Below are 25,824 nucleotides of genomic sequence, written 5' to 3'. Positions count from 1 at the left end.
TGAACACTGAAAGATATTATATTGTTTTACAAATAAACTCCCAATATTCCATTGGAGAAAAAATCTTTCTGAACTCTAATTGCCAACAACATAATTCCATAGTTACTCCATTTCAAGTGGCTAAGCTGACTGTAAAATCATTACGGGCAGTCCATGTCTTAGGCTATATCTTATAAACCTTCTATTCATTTCATTATGATACTATAGGGTACATGCATTGTAGGATCGAAACAAATAATTGATTATTATTTAATGGAATTATCTCTTGAGGAATACAAAATACAAATCAACAAACCTATGAGGAGAATATAAGGAAATTACAAAAGAACAGAGGCAACAGAACAAAAAAGAAAAGAAAGTTTAGTAAATTGTATAGAAAAAGAGGAACAGTGAGCAAATGAGGAATAAAGGGATGGCATATGATTTGTAATGGTGAGTTTCATGTACCAACTTGGCTTGTTTGGTCAGGCAAACACTAGGCTGATTGCTACCCCTATGGTATTTTGTAGATTCATTTAAATCATTAATCAGTTGATTGTATCTATAGCTGATTCCATCAAAATCAACAAAGGAGACTCCTCATCCCAGCAGGTGGAAGTCTTAAAGCAAGAAATGAGAATTTCAGCTGTCAGCAAAAAGAATTTCTATGTCTACTACATCAGAGTTCCCAACTTTCAGCTTCTTCAAAGGAAGTCAGCATCATCATCAAGTCCCAAACATGCAGCCTGTAAGACTTGACAATACCCATAGTTGGGTGGGCCAATTCGTGTAACAAATTTATACACACACACACAGACCTATCGCCTATCAATTCTGACTCTCTGGAAAACCCTAATACATCATCTGAACAGTAAACAAGAATGCCCTAGTTTTGTCACTAATGAAGTTGGAATATAAGATACAATTATTAGACTTAAAAGTTATTGACTATTGAAGTTCTCTTTTGATTTCATCTAATGATATGTTTGGTGATCTAAGTCCTTGTGTATATTTTTAAAAAATTGATAGTTTGATATGGTATAGAACAAATTCTTTCAAGATGTTCTATTCACCAATTAAGCCAATACACTGAACAAACAATGCTTCATTCAATACCATTTTTCTTGCTTCCCCAAACCTCCAAACAGGAATAACTTACAGAAAGGACAAAATGAATGCCCAGAATTAAACAAGTTTACTATCCAATTTTGCCTGAGAAGATTGCATAACCATTCCCTCTCCCTCCCTTTGCTTAGTTAGCTAATTCTCTGTAAGTTAGCCAGTTATATTAAACTCAAGGAAAGCTTCCCCTTCCTAAGTCACTTTCTTGGGGGAGGTAACTAACTTGCTGACCTTCATCCTATTACAGTTCCTATCACCCTGAACTGGCATTGGGAAATTTCTTTAATATCTTTCCATCTGTAACTTCCTTAAAAAGGGACTACACATTGCCTGGCACATAGTGGGAACACAATGTTTACTGAATAAATAAATGCCTTCTGGCTAAAAACTACAAAGGTCAAATCAACATAGTAAATGGAAAATAAAAATAAACCATTGTTTTTGTGTACATTTAAGCATTATATCATAAGACAAAATCTCTCCTAAACAATGTCTGCAGTAGTCCATTTTCAAATATAACAACTGGCACATTTCATAACCCAAATTTCTCAACAAAATCTGCAGAGGGACTTCTAAAAAGTCCTAAGACTTAAATCTCAAATATTTCAAAAATCTGTTTTCACTTAAGAGGAAGAAAGCATCTGAAACCACTAAGTCCTATTTTCTTACATTCCTATCACTTAAAAACAGCTGAAAGGATTTTTCCTTTTTAAAAAACATTGAATGGCTAGTAATAAAGTTCCTTTTTAAAAAACATTGAATGGCTAGTAATAAAGTTCTGAAAATAGAGACTCATGGTGGAAAACTGACTCAACCTAAACCCTAGCAAGGCTCTTATAAAAATATGAAGTTTATAGTCTAGTTACTTAATTTAGTTCACAGTTTAGTGGCAGAGTATTTAAAAAAATTAAGCATGTTACAATTTTACTCACTTTAAAACATCCTCAAATTCGTGAATTTTCTTTTGAGCATCTTCTTTTTCCTTATCAAGTTCATTCTGTAAGTCACGAACCTGTGTGACAAAGACACATAAAATTTACTAAAAGACAACTAGAATATACTCAAAGGAGGAATACAAACAATGAAGCAATAATCTTAAATCCATTTTTATCTAAAATTAGATTTATATATTTCAAGGTAGGAACTTGGTGATTCATAAAATCATTCATCATAGAATGATTTCAGTCCTTAATTTCAAACACTGATTTTCTGGCCATACTTTGAATCTACCTGCAAGTGTATTCCCTGTAAAATAAACTGACATGTAAGAAACTAACAAAGGGAGAAATCACACTTGAACATTTTTTAATATGCCAAGGGAGTCAAGAAAGTATGACTAATCATGTTTCTATATTCCCCCAAACACATGGATTATGATGAAATAGTTTTCTCTTCCAATGCTGGGAATGGTATATACAACCAATCATTTACAGAATCTGGGGTAAAAATCCCTCTACCAAAGAATCAATTCCTTGACTGTATGATCCTTCAAGTAGGTGGAATGGCAGCATCAATAATGGGAATTAAATTAAAATTTATTTTCATAGAAAGCTCTTCATATGCAAATATGGATAATATCCATATGTAATATATATATATTATAATATCCAACATGGATATTATAAGGATCTTAAAATAGGAAAAGGAAGCTTTGCTACTACTGGAGGGAATGGAGAAAAAGAACAGCAACCATGGTTTTACATACATGGCAACTAAGGATGCAGAACCTAGCTGGTAAGTAAGAAAGCTCAAGTTATTTAATGGGGTAAGAATATAAAGTCAAAGACCAGGTGAGGCTCAAGGTACAGCTGCAAGAGTGGAGAGTGGGGACAAGACTGATGGGAACAATAAAACACACACATACACACATAACACACACAGCAACAGTGTATCAAACACTAAAGGAGTACTGGTCCAAAATACCTATAGTTGGCTATTTAAATTACTTTGGAAGAGACCTACTTAACTAAAAACACTATATTCTTTGATCTTTTCCTTTTATAAGTCATGTACTTTTTCCTCTTGGTGTCTTAGTTTTTTGATAAAGTTAAAATCGACAGTGTGATATAAACTAAAAGGAGGAATCTTTTCATGAGACTATCAAAAAACTGCCACTGGCTGCTTTAGCAGCAATCACCAAAAGGAATAAGAAAAAAAAAAAACTGATAGAGGCAAACAAGAAAATGCACGGTGGTAAAGAGGGAAGAATATCAGAATTAGGAGCTGAGTGCTCCCCATCACCATACATTATTTATTTATTATTGTGAAAAATAACATATATACAAAAAAAGCAATAAATTTCAAAGCACATCACAACAATTAGTTGTAGAACAGATTTTAGAGTTTGGTATGGATTACAATTTCATAATTTTAGGTTTTAACTTCTAGCTGCCCCCAAGACACTGAAGACTAAAAAGAAATTATCAATATAATGATTCAGCAATCATACTCATTTGTGAAATCCTATCTTCTCTGTTACAACTCCACCTTCTCCTTTCTCCCAATCTTTAGGGGTGTTTGGGCTATGCCCATTCAAACTTTTTCATGTTGGAAAGGGCTGTTGATAATATAGGATGGGGGATGGAACTAACTGATGTTCTGGAGAGGCTGGCCCCTCTGGGTTTCAGGACTTATCTGGCTTAGGAACTCAACTAGAAGTTGTAGGTTCTGGGAAGTAATCATAGTGCATGGAATCTTTGTAGAATACCAGATGAAGCCTTAGGTGTTCTTTAGGATTGGCAGGAATGGCTTTGGTTGGGGTTTAGCAAACCATCTAGTTGAAGGTTGTGTAAGTGACCTCCAGTATAGCTCCAGACTCTATTTGAACTCTCTCAGCCACCGATACCTTATTTTGTTACAATTTTTTTGCCCCTTTTGGTTAGGAAGGTATTGTCGATCCCACGGTCCCAAGGCCAGGCTCATCCCTGGAAATCATATCCCACGTTGCCAGGGAGATTTTCACCCCTGGGTGTCATATCCCATGTAGTGGGGAGGGTAACAATTTCATTTGCAGAGTTGGGCTCAGAGAGGAAGAGGACACATCTGAGCAACAAGAGGTCCTCTGGAAGTATATCTTGGTCATAACTATAGGTAGGCTAAGCTTCCCTGCTACACAAATAAGCTTTACAAGAGCAAGCCTCAAGATCAAGAGCTTGGCTATTGACTTGGGAGTCCATAATGTCTGAGACAGTATGGGGGTGGAGGCGTTCACCAGCGATGAAGTTTAATATTTCTGTATTTTTTATCCCATCTCTCAGGGGACTCTGCCAATACTTTTTAATTATCTGCTCAACATACTCTGGGATGTATCTGGGCATTACATTAAGTTATACAAAATTACAAGCCCAATTCATTCCTATTCTGGGCTCCCTGTGTTTGGGTTGTTTAAATGATCTATCCAGACAGGTTGAGTCAGATTATGTGCTACAGAAAATTTAGGTTCTGAACAAAATAAATCTCTCTTCCTTTGGTCTCATAGAGTAGGTAAAGATCTAAGATACAACATCCTTCTTCTTACCCTGTATTCTGATTTACCTTAGTCCTGACCCAATCAGCTTTGTTCTTTTTTTCTAATTGAAGCCTGATCTCTTTTAGTTAGCACAGCCTCTCATATCTAGAAATAACAATTACCGCTCCAGACTAAATGTGACTGCAGAACAGCTTACAATCTAGGCGCCAGTTATCTTATACATATTTTCTAAATGAGACCATACAATATTTGCTCTTTTGTTTGTGGCTTATTTTGCACATTCCTTTCTGTAGCAGCACAATATATAATTATATGGATATATCAAAGTTCACCACCTTCTCCTCAGTCAGTGTATCCTTTAGCCACCTCCATCCATTGGGCATCATTTATAGTGTTCAAAGTCAACAGTCCATCAACACTCTCACTTTTAGACAATTTTCATTGCTCTCAAGAGAAAAATAACTGATTAACACACCCTCACCAAACAGAAACTCCAAATCTCCCTTTAACTCTTGTAACTTCCCCTGCCCTCCTCTATTATTCACTCCTGGTATGGCTGAGATGCTGTTGATGTCTTCCTGTTAAACACAGCCCATAGCATGTAATACTAGTTTTCCCCCATATCCCGCTATTATAAACTCTTTGCACAAGACTCACACCTTTGAAGTAGTTCCCGCAGAAACTTTGTATTTGTAGTGTTAATCGGTGGGATACATGGCTCTCTACAACCCCTTTCAATCATGTTCACCTTCAATATGTCAATATTACCTACAGACCCACTAACGAACTGTCTTCACTTATATCCATTCCCATACATTTAAGTTATACTCATCAGCTAACCGTTCATCCATCTGTAGCTTCTATGTAACTCTCAGTCACATATATTCTGTATGCCTCTGAGTTTACCTTTACCATGGTCATAAAAGCAAACTCATACAATATCTACCCCTTTGTGTCTGGCTTATTTCAATCAGAATTATGCCCTCAAGTTTCATCTATCTTGTCATGTGCTTCAGGATGTCATGTCATCTTACTGCTGCATAATATTCTATAGTATGTATATATTACATTTTGTTTATCCACTTGTCTGTTCATGAGCACTTGATTGTTTCCATCTTTTGGCAATTGTGGATAATGCTGTTATGAACATCAGTGTGTAAAGATCTGTTTGTGCCACTGCTTTCAGCTCTTCTGGGTATATATTGAGTAGTGGAATTGCTGGGTCATAGGGCAACTCGATATTTAGTTTTCTAAGGAATCACCAGTGTGTCTTCCATAGCAGCTGTACCATTATACATTCCCACCAGCAGTACATAAGTATCCCAATTTCTCTACATCCTCTACAACATTTGTAGTTTTCTATTTGTTTAATAGCAGCCAATATTATAGGTGTGAGGTAGTATCTCATTGTAGTCTTGATCTACAGTTCTCTTATAGCTAATGAAAATGAGCATCTCTTCACGTGCTTTTGAGCCATCTGTATTTGCTCTTCAGAAAAATGCCTATTCATATCTGATTTTTTTTTATGTATACAGGATAACAAACCTTTATCTAATATGTGATTTCCAAATATTTTCTCCCATTGAGTTGACTGCCTCTTCACCTTTTTGACAACGTGTTTTGAGACGCAAAAACATTTGAGGAGTTCCCATTTAACTATTTTTTTTCTTTCATTGCCTGTGTTTTGAGTGTGAAATTTAGGAAACTACCTCCTATTACTAGATCTTGAAGATGTTTCACTATATTTTCTCTGGAGTCTTATGGTACAGGTTCTTATATTTAGGTTTGATCCACTTTGAGCTAATTTTTTTGTTGGATGTAATGAAAGGGCCCTCTTTCATTCTTTTGGCTACTGATATCCAGGTCTCCCATGCCCATTTATTGAAATGAGTATTTCATTGTACCTAGTTCAGTGGATTTGAGGGCCTTCTTGAAGATCAGTTAATCATAGATTTGGTGGTGTATTTCCACTTTCTTGATTTTATTCCATTGGTCAATACTTCTATCTTTGCCCATTATCATCTCTTAAATAGAAAACTGGAATCTCTCATGGAGACTATTTTTGTAAAAAAAAAGAGGAAGAACAACTTGTCTTGCAAATTTTTACTGTTATATTTATTTTACTTTACCTGTAAAAATGAAAAATCTGTTGTTCATAATTTTGCCAGGATCAAGATTAAAATTGCTGTCTTGTTAATCTTGGATCTTTAGTATATATTACAGTGCTTGGCACAAAAGATGTTGAATTGGAGTAAAGCATTACCCAACCAATAGAAGCACCATTCCAAAAGTTATCTTATATTTTTAATGTATAAAATCAAGTAAATAAAACCCTGAAATGACATTAAGTGTTGGCCCAATATGAAGATTTTGGAATTATACGTGTTTTATAAAGTAAGGTTCTTTTTTTAAATGAAATCTTAAATGAAAATCCAAAATAATAACTTAAAAAAAAAAACAGAAAAATAAGACACATCTACAAGTGGAAGGTGGGAAAGAACAGTTGGAGAGAAAGTAGTTAGCAGAAGAAATTACTAATAGCACAACTAATGACTAAACTGTCACTCTGTTGGAGTTTAGTTATACATATTTACTTATTCCTTGATATTAATTTTTATGTTAATTAATTCTACATATGTCTCTTCTAAATATCTCACAGTTGGATTTGGCTTTTAACCAAAAGTATACATTTTCTTCTTTAATTAGGGAAAAGTATGGATTTATTGCAGTAGCAAAAATATTCCGGTCCTATTTATGCAATTTTGTATTATGCTTTCTGGTTTTTTATGTTCCTTTTTCTACATTTTTTCCTTCCAATCTCCTGCATGTTTTGATAGATTGATGGAGTGAACAGTTTCTAACTTCATCAGTGATACACTAAATAAATAAATGCCTAAATGTGTCTCTATCATTCATCATTTTGAGTGTTTCTGTTGTCTTATTCTGACTTTTTTCTTAATCTTTAGGTGGATTAAAGTACATTGTACAGTAATTTTATTTTTCAAGTAGAATATCAGAGCCGCATACCTCTCAAGGCTTTACTTATCCAAAAATATCATTCTGGTACCTTTGCACATAAGGGAAAAGGTGGATATAAGATTCTTGAGTTGCAACAATTTAGTCTAAAAACACAGTAAAGATTATTCTATTGTTTTATGACATTTAGACTTGTAAATAAAAAGACTAAAATCGTTTGACTTTTACTCTCCCCACCCCAACCTGGTTACTTAAAAATCTTTCTCTTTGTACTGCAAGTCAAATTTTTAAATCTTTTTATTAATCTATATGATACATGGTAAATCTCTTAAATTTGTTTACATAGACCTGAAGAAAAGTTCTTACGTCTAATTATTTTTGTGTTAATTTGTTTCTTCAGGAACATTATGCACTGATTTTCTATTTTCTACCCTTATGTCATCTGTCTTAAAATTTTTGATTCTGTCCTTTTCCTTTTACAGCCTGAAATATGTTTGTCCTACATATCACTGATTTAATTCTTTACAACATAAGTTCTACTACTAACCAATTCCTACTCCAATCAGGGCTTTAAAATCTATTATGTTTCTAAGTTCATTAAAATTACCTCCATTTTTGTATCATCTTTTGTTTCCTCATGATTATTGTTCCTCTTTCATAACCATCATATATTTTTGTATTCTCTGATGAATTTCCTGGTATTTTCTTTTGGATCTCTCAATAATAGATTTTCAGAAGAAAATCCTTTCTCTGAGTTTTCAGTGTAATGCTCCCATCACTTTCTTCTACAGTATTTCCCCACAGACTCTATTCTGGTATTTTCCTCCCCAGTCATATTTGAACATTTTAATACTCTTACAAATTTGGAGCTTGACAAAAAAAAATACAGGCCCATCCCTTGCTTCCATTCTCAAAGGAATGAAGTTAGGAATGAACTATAGTGAAACTTTATGCTCAATGAAGTAAGCAAGACACATAAGGACAAAAATTATATGATATCACTTATAAGACATGAATAGAAATACTAAATTTGCAAAGATAGTAATCAGCTTAGAAGTTACTAGGGGGTAAGAGAGTGGGAAAGGTGGAGTGTTTATTTGTAAAACTACAAAATAAATTATAAACTAAGTAATATAACTGATTTACAGCTTCCCAAGAGAAAATTTTATTAAAATAGTATTGTATAGGTGAAGAAATGTACAAAAGTGAATGAAACATGTATTTTGGGCAGATTTCAAAACAGAGTAACATAATTTTAAAGACTTGTATGAGAATTTTTCACTAAAAAAACTCCAGTCTGATGCTCCTTTATATACAATACTGACAGATGAGTAAAAACTATGGATTAAAAATAAATAAATAATAGGGGGAATAAATGTTAAAATAAATTGAGTAGATTGAAATACTAGTGAACACTGAAAGGGAGTGGTAAGGGGTATAGAAAAAAATAGGGGGAACAAATGTTAAAATAGATTGAGTAGATAAAAATACTAGTGGTCACTGAGAGGGAGGGGTAAGGGGTATGGTATGTGTGAATTTTTCCTTTTTACTTTTTATTTCTTTTTCTGGAGTGATGCAAATGTTCTGAAAAAATGATCATAGTGAAGAATATACGACTACGTGATGATTTTGTGAGCCACTGATTGTACATCATACACAGGGTGTTTGTATGTTAAGAATGTTCATGTTTGTATGTTGTTTTGGTTTGATAATACAAAATAAATTAAATTTAAAAAACTCCACTAAAATTTATGAAAGCAGGTAAAGAAGTGACTTATTACAAGTGGGGAGTGGGGTGCTTTATCAAGGTTTCTGCCTACTTCACAGAGAAACACGTTAGGGTTAGAGAAGTCAGGTTGTTCAGCAAAGAGGACAGATGGTAGGAGAGATACACAGCGTCCTTCTACATTTTTCTAAGAAGTCTTAACTGAAACACAGGTGTGCTAAGTATAAGTAGTTGTTTTGTTCATCTAACAGCATGAAGATTTATATGAATTCACCATGCTTCTACCCCAGTCCCACATCTCATTCATTCATTCCATAAATATTGATGAATTTATTATTTGGCAATCTTTGTTCTCATCAACAGTATGAGTTAAATCTTGTCTTTATGCTAATGAAAAGCTGACAGAGGGTGCAGCAGGGACTTATAGACAGATACCAGTTTTTCCTGAATATTATTTTTATTTTGAAACACCTTCAAACATACAGGACAGCTACAAAAATAATAAAGACCCCATACGGAGAACTCCAACATACATCTCTTGATCCACCCCCGGATACCCAGACCCACCAATTTCAACATTGTGCCACATTTGTGGTTTCCTTCTTTCCTTCCTTCCTTCCATCTATTGTATACCTCAATTTTCTTGAACACTTAGTACTGCCATGTACATTTCCTAAGAATAAGGATATTCATTTATGTAAACATCTTAAGTGCAATTACCATGTTCCAGAAATTGAATGTTCATATATGGTTTACACTTCAATTTTTTCTCATGCCCCAATAATTTAGCCTTTTTTCCTCCCTCGCTAGATCCAGGATCATGTTTTCTATTTAATTATCATTGTCTCCTTAGTTGCTGTTTTTTTTTTTTTTTAATGTGGGACCATATATATAATGGAAACTTTCCCATCTTAACCACTACCAAGCCTAACATTCAATGAGATTAATCATATTCAAAATATTGCTGTACCCTCACAACCTTACATTACTAAAACTTTCCCATCTCCCCAAACAAAAACCCCACACTAATTTAGCATTAATTTCCATCCGTTGGTCCCTGGCCTTAGCAACCTGTCTTCTAATTTCTGTCTCTATGAGCATGTACATTCTTTAATATCTTTTTCATAGTTACCCTGGGGCTTAAATTTAGCATCCTAAATCTATAACGACAATGTTTGCTTTGATACCAACTAAACTTCAATAGTACATGCAAACTACATTCCTATGCTCCTCTGTCACCCCCCCTTATATAATTCTTGTCACAAATGACATGTTTTCACATTATGAGTCCCAAACCACTGATTACATTTATGCATTTGCCTTTCAGATTCTGTAGGAACTGAAAAGTGGAGTTACAAATCAAAATGACAATAGTACTGCCAGTTTTATTTACCCATGCCATTACCCTCACCGGAGATCTTTATTTATTCATGTGGCTTCAACCACTTAACTACTGTCCTTTCCTTTCAAACTGCAGAACGCTCCTTAGCATCTCTTGTAGGCTGGTCTCATGGTAACTAACTCCCTCAGCTTTTATTTATTTGGCAATGTCTTAAACCGCCCTGATTTTTGAAACACAGTTTTCCTGGATATAGAATTTTTCATTGGCATTTTTTTTCTTTGAACCATGAAGTTTTTTTATTTTTTAAAAATATTTTTATTGAGATAGCTTCATGCACAAACAGTACATACAAAGTATACAATGAATGGTTCATAGTATCTTCACATAGTTGCGTATTCATCACCATAATCATTTTTAGAACATTTGTATCACTTCAGAAAAAGAAATTAAAAAAAGGGAAAAACCATACATCTCATACCCCTTACCCCTCACTCTGTTTGGCCACTAGTGTTTCAATCTACCCAATTTTTTTTACCCTTTATTTGTTCCCCCCATTATCTATTTATTTATTTTTCCTTATTTTTTTTTTTTTTACTCATTTGTCCACACCCTGGATAATGGGAGCATCAGCCACAAAACTACACAATCACTTGGTCACACTGTAAAAGCTATATAGTTACGCAATTGTTTTCAAGAATCAAGGCTACTGAATACAGTTCAACAGTTTCAGGTTCCTTCTAGCCATTCCAATATACTATAAACTAAAAAGGGATATCTATCTAATGCATATGAATAATCTCCAGGATAACCTCTTGACTCTGAAATTTCTCATCCACTAAGACTTTATTTTCTCTCTTCCCTCTTTTGGTCAAGAAGGCTTTCTCAATCCCATGATGCCAGGTCCCATTCATCCCCAGGAGTCATGTCCCACATTGCCTGGGGGATTTACACCCCTGGGGGTCACATCCCACTCAGTGGGGAGGGAACTGAATTCACCTTTCACCTGCCCTGTTGGCTTAGACAAAGAGGCCACATCTGAGCAACAAAAGAGATACTCTGGGAGTGACATTAAGACATAACTAGGCTTAGCTTCTCCTTTGCAGGAATAAGTTTCTAAGGGGCATGCCCCAAGATTGAAGGATCAATTACTGAATTACTTGTCCCCACTGCTTGTAAGAATATCAGGAATTCCTCAGACAGGGAAGTTTAATATTTCCTCCTTTCTCCCCAGTCGCACAAGGGGACTTTACAAAGACTTTTTTATTCTCTGCCTCAATTACACTGGAACGTATCGGGGCATCACACTAACCTATAGAAATCTCTTCAGGATTCCATGTGATTATGGTGTTCAAAAAAACTAACCATATAAATTAAATTAGATAATGCACCACCCAGAATAGAAGTTTTGCACTTCGTTGGCACCTTTCTGCTTTCACCACTTTAAATATGGTTGGTCCAAGATGGCAGCTTAGTGAGGTATGGAATTTAATTCATCCTACACAGCAGCTAGTAAACAACCAGGAACAGTGCAGAACAACTGCTGGGGCCACATCAGTGACCAGACACGCAGTGTACACCAGTCTGTGCAAGCGGCACCAGCTGCGATCCCCACCCAGAACTAAGAGTCACCCAAGCCGCAGAGGCTGGTGCCCCTCCTCCACAAGCTGCTTCCCAGAGGGGAAAGGAGACACTAGTAACAGCAAAGGGCTGAGCTGAGACAAGCTCCAGTTGTGGAATTAATTAATAAATTCTGACTACTAAAGATAGCCCCCCAGCTCAGCTGAACCTCAAGTAAAAGCTGAGGTTGCTGGTTTTTGCCCCGGCACAGAGTGAGGCAGGGCTGAAGGAAAAGGGAAAAACAAAACAAAACAAAACAGAGAGGTTTTTTGGATCAGAGAGTACAAAATACTTAAAAAGGTCTGGGCCCTAAAGGAAAGGAGGGGGCACACAGGACCGAGAGATACATAGAGCAACTACCAACTTCAGCTCTTGATTGCCACACCCAAGAAATGGGGGTCCTGCTCTGAAAAGGATTTTTTTTTTCTTTTTTTGTGGCTGTGTTTCTATAGCTTGACTACTCTCTGTATTCACCTGAAAGGCTTCTCAGACTCCAACTGCCCCAGGCAAGACTGGGATTAAGCTTGTCAGAGAGACAAAGAGGCTGGTCAGGTGAAAGAAAGTAATTCCCTGGAGCCAATGTCTTCCCAGGAGAGAGGGGGGGCGCAGCTCTGGGGGAATCCCTCCCTCAAGGAAATCAGACCCCAGGGACTGGAAAACAAGCAATTAAAGCCAGACTACAACCTCTACTCTGTCTAAAACACGCTCCCAGCAGGGAGAGTCTGCTGAAGTTAAAGGTACCACATCACTTTATGCTAGTGGGACCCGCAGGCAGTCAAAGCCACCTACTGAGCAGGATAGGAAAAACACAGAGTCTAGACCTGCTGGATCTCATCCTCAGGGAAAACTGATGCGGGTGACTCTTTCCTCCTGAGAGGAGGCAAGTCTGATATGGGAAAATCTGACTGGGGTCAATATACCTAAGTAGATACTCCTAAGGAGGAAAAAAAGGCACCATACAGACAGGGCAAGAAACAAGAAAACCAGAACTGAAAAATTCTTATTTGTTAAACAAAACCTAAACTAGAGGTCTAGAATAAGCTGAACTGAATGTCAAACAACAGAAAGACAACGAAGTCATCCAGTAAGAAAATTCTAGGTAAAAAAAAGTGAAAACAATCTCCAGAATAAGCTAATTAAGGAAATTAAATGTCTACATGCCAGCTAAAAAATAACAAATCACACTAGGAAAATTGAAAATATGGCCCAGTTAAAGGAAGAAACCAAAAATTCAAATGAGATACAGGACTTGAAACAATTAATTCAAGACATTCGAACAGACATGGAAAAATCTCATCAAGAATCAAATCAGCTCTGTCTCCGCCGGCGGCGCACCCGCCGCCATCCAATCCTCCTCTCCCTCTTTCTCAGGCGGCGGCGCTCCCGCTGCCATCCAGCCCTTCTCTTCCTCTATCTCCGCCGGCGGCGCTGCCGCTGCCATCCAGCCCTCCTCCCCCTGTTTCTCCGCCGGCGGCGCTCCCGCCGCCATCCAGCCCTTCTCTCCCTCTTTCTCCGCCGGCAGCGCTCCCGCCGCCATCCAGCCCTCCTCTTACCCCTTCTCCGCCGGCGGCGCTTCTGCCACCATCTTGCCCTCCTCTTTCCCCTTCTGCTCCGGGGCGCTCCATCCGCCATCTTATCCTTCCCTTTCTCCTCCTGCTCTGGCGGCCCTCCAACCACCACCGTGCCCTCTTCCGCCTTCGCCAGCTCCTCCGCCACCGGCCTCGACAGCCTTGCCACCCTCACCTTTCCTCCTCCAGAACAGCTACTGGGGGAGAGGAGATGATACAGCGCAGCTCCCGGAGCCACGACAGAGATCAAAGGGACGGCGTACCCCATCCTGGAACGGCTGACTGGCTGGGAGAACCAGATCCGGTGAGATCGCCGAGGGGAGCAGGCTTTCCTGGGTGGGACGGCAAACGGCCGGAGTCCCTCCCTTCCTCCTTCCCAGGCCAGCTGGCAGAATAAGGCACGTGGTCCCCTCGGGCCGCGGTGGCTGGCGCCCCCACCACGCGAGGGCACCCGGACCAACTGAGAGAGTGGGGTCGGAAATCCCCAGACCGCGGAGAATGGTGACCGGGGGGGTCCCTTCCAAACACGTGACTCCCCTGTCCGGCTCGGAACGGTGCACTCTCCCGGGCTGCGGCGGCTGGCGCCCTCGCGCCACGCTTGGCGCCCCGGGCCGACAAGGAAATTCGGTGGGGTGCTCTCCCGGGCTGCGGCGGCCTGTGACCCTTGCTGCGTTTGGACCCCCGGGTCGGCTGGCACTCTTCCAAGCCACTTCGGCTGGCGAACCTCCCCGACGGTGAGAGTTTTCCAAAGTGAAAGGACCCACAGCACCTTTTACTGGTGGAACCTGTAGACAAACATGTGCCATGAGTGCAACCTACTGGGCAGGATAAGAAAAAGAGAACCCAGAGATTTCACAGAAAAATCTTTCAACCTGTTGGGTTCAACACCCACGGAAATCTGACTAAATGCCCAGATGCCAGCAGAAGATAACGGACCATGCTCAGAAAATTGAAAATATGGCCCAGTCAAAGGAACAAACCAATAGTTCAAATGAGATACAGGAGCTGAGACAACTAATGTTGAATATACGAACAGAAATGGAAAACCTCTTCAAAAACGAAATCGATAAATTGAGGGAGGACATGAAGAAGACATGGGCTGAATATAAAGAAGAAATAGAAAAACTGAAAAAACAAATCACAGAGCTTATGGAAGTGAAGGATAAAGTAGAAAAGATGGAAAAAACAATGGATACCTACAATGATAGATTTAAAGAGACAGAAGATAGAACTAGTGATTTGGAGGAAGGAACAACTGAATTCCAAAAAGAAACAGAAACTATCAGGAAAAGAATGAAAAAATTTGAACAGGGTATCAGGGAACTCAAGGACAATATGAAGGGCACAAATATACATGTTGTGGGTGTCCCAGAGGGAGAAGAGAAGGGAAAAGGAGGAGAAAAATTAATGGAAGAAATTACCACTGAAAATTTCCCAACTCTTATGAAAGACCTAAAATTACAGATCCAAGAAGTGCAGCGCACTCCAAAGAGATTAGACCCAAATAGGCGTTCTCCAAGACACTTACTAGTTAGAATGTCAGAGGTCAAAGAGAAAGAGAGGATCTTGAAAGCAGCAAGAGAAAAACAATCCATCACATACAAGGGAAACCCAATTACACTATGTGTAGATTTCTCAGCAGAAACCATGGAAGCTAGAAGACGGTGGGATGATATATTTAAATAACTAAAAGAGAAAAACTGCCAACCAAGACTCCTATATCCAGCAAAATTGTCCTTCAAAAATGAGGGAGAAATTAAAACATTCTCAGACAAAACGTCACTGAGAGAATGTGTGACCAAGAGACCAGCTCTGCAAGAAATACTAAAGGGAGCAGTAGAGTCAGTTACGAAAAGACAGAAGAGAGAGGTATGGAGAAGAGTGTAGAAAGAAGGAAAGTCAGATATGATATATATAATACAAAAGGTAAAATGGTAGAGGAAAATATTATCCAAACAGTAATAACAACAAATGTTAATGGACTGAATTCCCCAATCAAAAGACATAGACTGGCAGAATGGATTTAAAAACAGGATCCTTCTATATGCTGTCTACAGGAAACACATCTTAGACCCAAAGATAAACATAGGTTGAAAGTGAAAGGTTGGGAAAAGATATTTCATGCAAATAACAACCAGAAAAGAGCAGGAGTGGCTATACTAATATCCAACAAGTTAGACTTCAAATGTAAAACAGTTAAAAGAGACAAAGAAGGACACTATATACTAATAAAAGGAACAATTAAACAAGAAGACATAACAATCATAAATATTTACGCACCGAACCAGATTGCCCCAAAATACGTGAGGAATACACTGCAAACACTGAAAAGGGAAATAGACTCATATACCATAATAGTTGGAGACTTCAATTCACCACTCTCATCAATGGACAGAACATCTAGACAGAGGATCAATAAAGAAATAGAGAATCTGAATATTACTATAAATGAGCTAGACTTAACAGACATTTATAGGACATTACATCCCACAACAGCAGGATACACCTTTTTCTCAAGTGCTCATGGATCATTATCAAAGATAGACCATATGCTGGGTCACAAAGCAAGTCTTAACAAATTTTAAATGATTGAAATCATACACAACACTTTCTCAGATCATAAAGGAATGAAGTTGGAAATCAATAATAGGCAGAGTGCCAGAAAATTCACAAATACGTGGAGGCTCAACAACACACTATTAAACAACAAGTGGGTCAAAGAAGAAATTGCAAGAGAAATTAGTAAATACCTCGAGGCGAATGAAAATGAAAACACAACATATCAAAACTTATGGGACGCAGCAAAGGCAGTGCTAAGAGGGAAATTTATTGCCCTAAATGCCTTTATCAGAAAAGAAAAAAAGGCAAAAATGCAGGAATTAACTGTCCACTTGGAAGAACTGGAGAAAGAACAGCAAACTAACCCCAAAGCAAGCAAAAGGAAAGAAATAACAAAGATTAGAGCAGAAATAAATGAAATTGAAAACAATAGAGAAAATCAATAACACCAGAAGTTGGTTCTATGAGAAAATCAACAAGATTGATGGGCCCTTAGCCCATCTATCTTCTTCTTTTTGATTGACAAAAAGAAGAAGAGAGAGGATGCAAATAAATAAGATCAGAAATGGAAGAGGAGACATAACTACTGACCTCACAGAAAAAAAGAAGGTAATAACAGGATACTATGAACAACTTTACGCTAATAAATACAACAATGTAGATGAAATGGATGGGTTCCTGGAAAGACATGAACAACCAACTTTGACTCAAGAAGAAATAGATGACCTCAACAAACCAATCACAAGTAAAGAAACTGAATTAGTCATTCAAAAGCTTCCTAAAAAGAAAACTCCAGGACCAGACGGCTTCACATGTGAATTCTATCAAACATTCCAGAAAGAATTAGTACCAACTCTCCTCAAACTCTTCAAAATAATCGAAGTGGAGGGAAAAGTACCTAATTCATTCTATGAAGCCAACATCACCCTCATACCAAAACCAGGCAAAGATATTACAAAAAAAGAAAACTACAGACCAATCTCTCTAATGAATATAGATGCAAAAATCCTCAATAAAATTCTAGCAAATCGTATCCAACAACACATTAAAAGAATTATACATCATGACCAAGTAGGATTCATCCCAGGTATGCAAGGATGGTTCAACATAAGAAAATCAATTAATGTAATACACCATATCAACAAATCAAAGCAGAAAAATCACATGATCATCTCAATTGATGCAGAGAAGGCATTTGACAAGATTCAACATCCTTTCCTGTTGAAAACACTTCAAAAGATAGGAATACAAGGGAACTTCCTTAAAATGATAGAGGGAATATATGAAAAACCCACAGCTAATATCATCCTCAAGGGGGAAAAATTGAAAACTTTCCCCCTAAGATCAGGAACAAGACAAGGATGTCCACTATCACCACTATTATTCAACATTGTGTTGGAGGTTCTAGCCAGAGCAATTAGACAAGAAAAAGAAATACAAGGCATCAAAATTGGAAAGGAAGAAGTAAAACTATCACTGTTTGCAGACGATATGATACTATACGTCGAAAACCAGGAAAAATCCACAACAAAACTACTAGAGCTAATAAATGAGTACAGCAAAGTAGCAGGCTACAAGATCAACATTCAAAAATCTGTAGCTTTTCTATACACTAGTAATGAACAAGCTGAGGGGGAAATCAAGAAACGAATCCCATTTACAATTGCAACTAAAAGAATAAAATATCTAGGAATAAATTTAACTAAAGAGACAAAAAACCTATATAAAGAAAACTACAAAAAACTGTTAAAACAAATCACAGAAGACCTAAATAGATGGAAGGGCATACCGTGATCATGGATTGGAAGACTAAATATAGTTAAGATGTCAATCCTACCTAAATTGATCTACAGATTCAATGCAATACCAATCAAAATCCCAACAACTTATTTTTCAGAAATAGAAAAACCAATAAGCAAATTTATCTGGAAGGGCAGGGTGCCCCGAATTGCTAAAAACATCTTGAGGAAAAAAAACGAAGCTGGAGGTCTCGCGCTGCCGGACTTTAAGGCATATTATGAAGCCACAGTGGTCAAAACAGCATGGTATTGGCATAAAGATAGATATATCAACCAATGGAATCAAATAGATTGCTCAGATATAGACCCTCTGATCTATGGACATTTGATCTTTGATAAGGCAGTCAAGCCAACTCACCTGGGACAGAACAGTCTCTTCAATAAATGGTGCCTAGAGAACTGGATATCCATATGCAAAAGAATGAAAGAAGACCCATATCTCACACCTTATACAAAAGTTAACTCAAAATGGATCAAAGATCTAAACATTAGGTCTAAGACCATAAAACAGTTAGAGGAAAATGTAGGGAGATATCTTATGAAACTTACAATTGGAGGCGGTTTTATGGACCTTAAACCTAAAGCAAGAGCACTGAAGAAGGAAATAAATAAATGGGAGTTCCTCAAAATTAAACATTTTGTGCATCAAAGAACTTCATCAAGAAAGTAGAAAGACAGCCTACACAATGGGAGATAATATTTGGAAATGACATATCAGATAAAGGTCTAGTATCTAGAATTTATAAAGAGATTGTTCAACTCAACAACAAAAAGACAGCCAACCCAATTACAAAATGGGAAAAAGACTTGAACAGACACCTACCAGAAGAGGCAATACGGATGGCCAAGAGGCACATGAAGAGATGCTCAATGTCCCTGGCCATTAGAGAAATGCAAATCAAAACCACAATGAGATATCATCTCACACCCACCAGAATGGCCATTATCAACAAAACAGAAAATGACAAGTGCTGGAGAGGATGTGGTGAAAGAGGCACATTTATCCACTGTTGGTGGGAATGTCAAATGGTGCAACCACTGTGGAAGGCAGTTTGGCGGTTTCTCAAAAAGCTGAATATAGAATTGCCATATGACCCAGCAATACCATTCCTGGGAATCTACTCAAAGGAATTAAGGACAAAAACTCAAATGGACATTTGCACACCAATGTTTATAGCAGCGTTATTTACAATTGCAAAGAGATGGAAACAGCCAAAATGTCCATCAACAGATGAGTGGCTAAACAAACTTTGGTATATACATACGATGAAATATTATGCAGCTTTAAGACAGGATAAACTTATGAAGCATGTAATAACATGGATGGACCTAGAGAACATTATGCTGAGTGAGACTAGCCAAAAACTAAAGGACAAATACTGTATGGTCCCACTGATGTGAACGGACATTCGAGAATAAACTTGGAATATGTCATTGGTAACAGAGTCCAGCAGGAGTTAGAAACAGAGTAAGATAATCGGTAATTGGAGCTGAAGGGATACAGACTGTGCAACAGGACTAGATACAAAAACTCAAAAATGGACAGCACAATAATACCTAATTGTAAAGTAATCATGTTAAAACACTGAATGAAGCTGCATCTGAGCTATAGGTTTTTTGTTTGTTTGTTTTTTACTATTACTATTACTTTTATTTCTTTTCTCTATATTAACATTCTATATCTTTTTCTGTTGTGTTGCTAGTTCTTCTAAACCGATGCAAATGTACTAAGAAATGATGATCATGCATCTATGTGATGCTGTTAAGAATTACTGATTGCATATGTAGAATGGTATGATTTCTAAATGTTGGGTTAATTTCTTTTTTTCCGTTAATCAATAAAAAAAGAAAAAAAAGAATCAAATCAATGAATTGAGGGAGGATATACAGAAGACAAGAGAAGAAAAAAAGAAGATATAAAAAGCCTGAAAAAAATCACAAAACTTATGGGTATATGAAAGGCACAGTAAAATTGATGAAAAAAACAACAGAAACATACAATGTTAGATTTCAAGAGGCAGAAGATAGGATTAGTGAACTGGAGAACGGGACATCTGAAATCCGACAAGCAAAAGAAAATATAGGGAAGAATGGAAAAATATGAACAGGGACTCAGAGAACTGAATGACAACATGAAGCAGATGAATATATATGTGTTGTGGGTGTCCCAGAAGAAGAGAGGGGAAAAGGAAGAGAAAGACTAATGGAGGAAATTATCACAGAAAATTTCCCAACTCTTACAAAAGACTTAAAATTACAGATTCAAGAAGTGCAGCATATCCCAAACAGAACAAATCCAAACAGACATACTCCAAGACACTTACTAATCAGAATGTCAGATGTCAAAGACAAAGAGAGAATTTTGAAAGCTGCAAGAGAAAAGCAATCCATCACATACACAGGAAGCCCAATAAGACTATGTGTAGATTTCTCAGCAGAAACCACGGAGGGGAGAAGAGAGCACTATGATATATTTAAGATACTAAAAGAGAAAAACTGCCAACCAAGAATTCTATATCCAGCAAAATTGCCCTTCAAAAATGAGGGGGAAATTAAAACATTTTCAGATGAAAAATCACTGAGAGAATTTGGGACCAAGAGACTGGCTCTGTAAGAAATATTAAAGGAACCACTAGAGACAGATAGGAAAAGACAGCAGAGAGAGTTGTAGAGAAGAGTGTAGAAATTAAGACTATCAGTAAAGGTAAAAAGAAGAAAAATTAGATATGACATGTAAAATCCAAAAGGCAAAATGGCAGAAGAAAGTACTGCCCTTACAGTAATAACACTAATGTTAATGGATTAAACTCCCCAATCAGAAGACACAGACTGGCAGAATGGATTAAAAAACAGGACCCATCTATATGCTGTCTACAGGAGATGCATTTTATTGTATAATATAACATATATACAAAGCAAAGAAATAAAAAAAGCAATAGTTTACAAAATACTCTTCAACGAGTATTTACAGGACAGATCCCAGAGTTTGTCATGGTCTACCATACAATCCTCTCATATTTTTCCTTCTAGTAGCTCTAGAATATAGAAGGCTAGAGGGCTTAAATATTTTTTTATCATCACAATCAACTTTTTTCCCCTCTTTCTTTGTGGAAAATAAAATATATGCAAAAAAGCAATAAATTTCAAAGCAAGCACCACAATTAATTGTAGAACATATTTTAGACTTTGACATGGGTTACAATTTCACAATTTTAGGTGTCTACTTCTAGCTGCTCTAAAATACTGGAGACTAAAAGAATTATCAATTTAATGATTCAGCATTCATATTCATTTGTTAAATCCTACCTTCTCTGTATAACTCCACCATCACCTTTGATCATTCCATACCTCTCTTTAGGGGTATTTGACTATGGCAATTCTAAATTTCTTATATTGGAAGGGTCTGTCACTAATATGGGGTAGGGAGATGGAACAATCTAATGTCCTGGGGAGGCTGGGCTAGGTTCCAGGACTTATCTGGACAAGGACCCATCTGGAGAATTTAGGTTTCTGGGAAGTTACTCTTGTGCATGGAATCCTTGTGGATTCTTATATATTGCCCTGTGTGTCTTTAGGATTAGCTGGAATGGTCCTGGATGGGGGTTGGCAGGTTATGATAGGTAGCAAAGTCTACCTGAAGCTTGCATAAGAGCAACCTCCAGAGCAGCCTCTTAACTCTATTTGAACTCTCTCTTCCACTGATATTTTATTAATTACACTTCTTTACCCCCTTTCGGTCAGGATGGGATTGTTGATCCCATGGTGCCAGGTCTGGATTCATTCCTGGGAGTCCTCTCCCAGGTTGCCAGGGAGGCTTTCACCCTCTGGATATCATGTCCCACACAGTGGGGAAGGGATCCCTCAGGGGACTTTACCAATACTTTTTGAATATCTGCTTAATATACTCTAGGATGTATCCAGGCATTACAATAATCTATACAGGATTAGGGGAGACACGGTTTAGACCCAAGGATAAATACAGGTTGAAAGTGAAAGGTTGGGAAAAGATATTTCATGCAAACAACAATTGGAAAAGAGCAGGACTAGCTATACTAATATCCAACAAATTAGACTTCAAATGTAAAACAATTAAAAGAAACAAAGGACACTATGTATTAATAAAAGGAACAATTCAACAAGAAGACATAACAATCATAAATATTTATGCACTGAGCCAGAGTGCTCTTAAATACATGAGGCAAACACTGAAAAGAGAAATAGACACATCTACCATAATAGCTGGAGACTTCAATTCCCACTCTCATGAATGGACAGAACATCTAGACAGAGGATCAATAAGTAAACAAAGAATTTGAATAATACAATAAATGAGCTAGAATTAACAGACTTTAATAGAACATTGAACCCCACAGCAGCAGGATACACCTTCTCAAGTGCTCATGGATCATTCTCAAGGATACACCTATATGCTGGGTCACAAAGCAAGTCTCAATAAATTTTAAAAGATTAAAATCATACAAAACACTTTCTCAGATCATAAAGGAATGAAGTTGGAAATCAGTAATAGTCAGAGGGCCAGAAAATTCGCAAATATATGGAGGCTCAACAACACACTCTTAAACAATCGGTGGGTCAAGGAAGAAATTACAAGAGAAATCAGCAAATATCTCGAGGCAAATGAAAATGGAAACACAACATATCAAAATTTATGGGATGCAGCAAAGGCAGTACTAAGAGGGAAATCTATTGCCTTACATGCCTATATCAAAAAAGAAGAAAGAGCAAAAATCAAGGAATTCACTGTGCACTTGGAAGAAGCAGAGAAAGAACAGCAAACTAACTCCAAAGCAAGCAAAATGAAAGAAATAACAAAGATTAGAGCAGAAACAAATGAAATTGAGAACATGGAAACAATCGAGAAAATCAGCAAACCCAGAAGTTGGTTCTATGAGAAAATCAATAAAATCGATGGACCCTTAGCATTTTAAATATGCCATCCCACTGCCTTCTTGCCTCCATGATTCCTGATGAGAAATTGGCACTCAATCTTATTGAGACTTACTTGTATGTGGCACACCGATTTTCTTTCGTGACTTAGAATTCTCTCTTTCTGTTTGACACTTGACATTTTGATTACAATATGCCATGTAGTGGGACTGTTTGAGTTATTGGAATTCACTGATCATCCTGGATGCATATATTCATGTGTTTTTTAAAAGCGTTTAAATATGGAAGTTTTCAGCCATTATTTCTTTGAATATTCTCTTGGCTGCCTTTTCTCTTTTCCTCTGGAACGCCCACAATGCATGTATTATTACACTTCATGGTATACCACAGATTCCTCATGTTCTATTCACCTTTCTTCATTCTTTCTTCTGTATGCTCCTCTAACTGAACAATTTCAGTTGTCACACCTTAAAGATCACTGATCCTTTATCTTGTTTACTACAATCTGCTGCCGTATCCCTCTAGGGAATTTTTTATTTTTGTTACTGTGGTCTTCAGCTCTATTTGATTTCTTTTCATAATTTCCATCTCTCTACTGATAGTCTCTTGTGTTGCTCTTTCATTTTCCTGATTTCCATTAGTTTTTTGTCCATGTACTCCTTTAGTTCTCTGAGCATATTTAGCATCATTTTCTACAGTTTTTTTCTGGAATGTCCCAGGTCTAAGCCTCCTCACTGATGGTTTCTAATGCTTTAATCTTCACCTTTGCTTCTTCTTTTTTTTTTTTCATGTTTTTGTAACCCTTTTTTGAAACCTGGACATTTTTGTATTTTAATCTGCTTTCGCTGGAATTTAGACTCTGAGACATGTTCCTTAAGCTTGTATCCAGTTAGTATATTTGACAGATGTTATTTTGAACAAGAACTTCATTGCAAATATATTTTAATTTTTCTATGACAAATGCTTTTTATTCTTACTACATAAACACATACATATATCAAAATTACATAGCTATAGGTAATTAAATTAATAAAAAATGATCTCTACTTAAATTTAAGTAATGCAACATGATTGTTATTAATCATCAGGGAATGAGTTTGTCCTGTAGAAGTGAATTTCCAAACAATTAAAATTTATAACTTTAAGTGGAAATTTTCCAAAAAATTAACCATTTTGAGAAAAAACTCTATCTAAAATTATATTTTGATTATGAGTGCAAGCTCTGGAATCCAATGGCAGGGATTTTTATTATATTGGACCTCAATTGCTTCCTCTGAGAAGTGGGGATAATGGTAAGTACATTAAAGAATTGTGAAGGGTTTAGATACTCCATGTAAAGCTCTTAGGATATATTGGGAACATAAAAATGTTCATTAAATGTTTAGAATTATTATTATTACTTCCCCAGATCAAACACTTTGTACACAAAGATTATCTTGATAACTCATGATCATTATGTACAGCAAAAATCACAATGTGCCATAATATAGTTCTCATAGATGGACTATTGGCCCTTTCAAAAAATGGCCCCTGAGTACTAGCCATTTTGAGTTCTTGTAAGTATTATTTATCACCCACTGTTCAATCTCTACCTCTGTTAAGTTTTCAGCTGCTATATTTTGATGCTGGTCAGTTTGCTAACTCAATCACCTTGATATAATTTATTACTTTAAAACCATTAGAACCACTTCTAAATGGAACTATCTGGGTGGGAGAATAAGGGACTTCCCTCTGAGTGTAGCATGCATGTGTATATGCTCAGACTTTTAAGATAGGGGTTCCTTAAAACTAGAAGCTGTTTCTCATTTATTTTTATATTCAGCACCTAGCATCCTAACTGGCCCACACTAGGCTTGTCCATAAATGTTGTTAGGGGCCTGTTTTTTTCTTTTTTAATTGGGTATTTTTGTTTTGTATGTTTAAGGGCCTTTCGGGATTAACTTTTCACCTGTATTCTAGATAGTTGTAGGTGATAAATAATTGAACACCAGGTAAATGAGAAATTACTGCATAATGATCTTGAAAAATGAGGCTAAAAAATGTAAAGGATTAAAATCTTGCTGGGTTAAAGAATATCCTTATTTATTTTCACGTAAAATAAAATTAAATGACAAAGAACTTAGAAAGAGATAATGATACTATCAACCTTTCCTTTTTAATATACTAACAACAATGGACAAGAAACTTGAATTAATTTGCTTGTAATCCTTTCCCCAGTATATACAGTTAATACTAAAAATGAGTTTTAAAATATTAAATAATGAAAATACAAATCAGCTAGTCAGGGAATATGGTATGTATTTTCAAATATGAGTTTTTGCTGTATGTAATTGATTTCGGTAGCCATTAGCACATTTACTGAACATTCATTATCAAATATATCTTTTACTCCTTGTATTCCAGGAATTTAAGTAATTGAGAGATTATCATGGCACAGAAAAGAGAATCAAAACATTGACTAGCTGGGTGGCTCTACCATATCTCTCTTTTTTTTTTTCAACTTTTTATTTTGAAATAATTTCAAACTCAAAGGATGAGCTGCAGGAATAATACAAACTCTAGCTTATAGGCATAGAATTCTAGCAAAATCCACCCCCCCAAACTTCACACAGAGAACTTTTAGCATACCACCACCATCCTACCAGGTACTCAGATTCACCAGTTTAAACATTTTACCACCTTTGCTATATTGTTCTTTCTTTCTGTCTGTCTATCAGTCAATCTATCTATCTATCAATCTATCTATCTATCTATCTATC

The 25,824-nt window shown here is 36.7% G+C and overlaps 1 protein-coding gene across 5 annotated transcripts in view; it reads right to left on the bottom strand.

Annotated features, from left to right (window-relative positions):
- CEP112 (centrosomal protein 112) overlaps window positions 1–25,824 on the bottom strand; it is a 587,527-nt gene that overhangs the window by 344,525 nt on the left and 217,178 nt on the right. For all 5 annotated transcript variants that reach the window (XM_077163631.1, XM_077163632.1, XM_077163630.1 and 2 more), the window contains one exon: window positions 2,034–2,113. In XM_077163631.1, the coding sequence (XP_077019746.1) occupies window positions 2,034–2,113 (80 nt within the window). The remainder of the gene's footprint in view (window positions 1–2,033; window positions 2,114–25,824) is intronic.

This window comes from Tamandua tetradactyla, chromosome 6, assembly GCF_023851605.1.
Source record: "Tamandua tetradactyla isolate mTamTet1 chromosome 6, mTamTet1.pri, whole genome shotgun sequence".
Taxonomy (NCBI): Eukaryota; Metazoa; Chordata; class Mammalia; order Pilosa; family Myrmecophagidae; genus Tamandua; species Tamandua tetradactyla.
The sequence above is the reverse complement of the archived record's forward strand: the minus strand, read 5'-3'. Positions and strand labels throughout refer to the sequence as shown.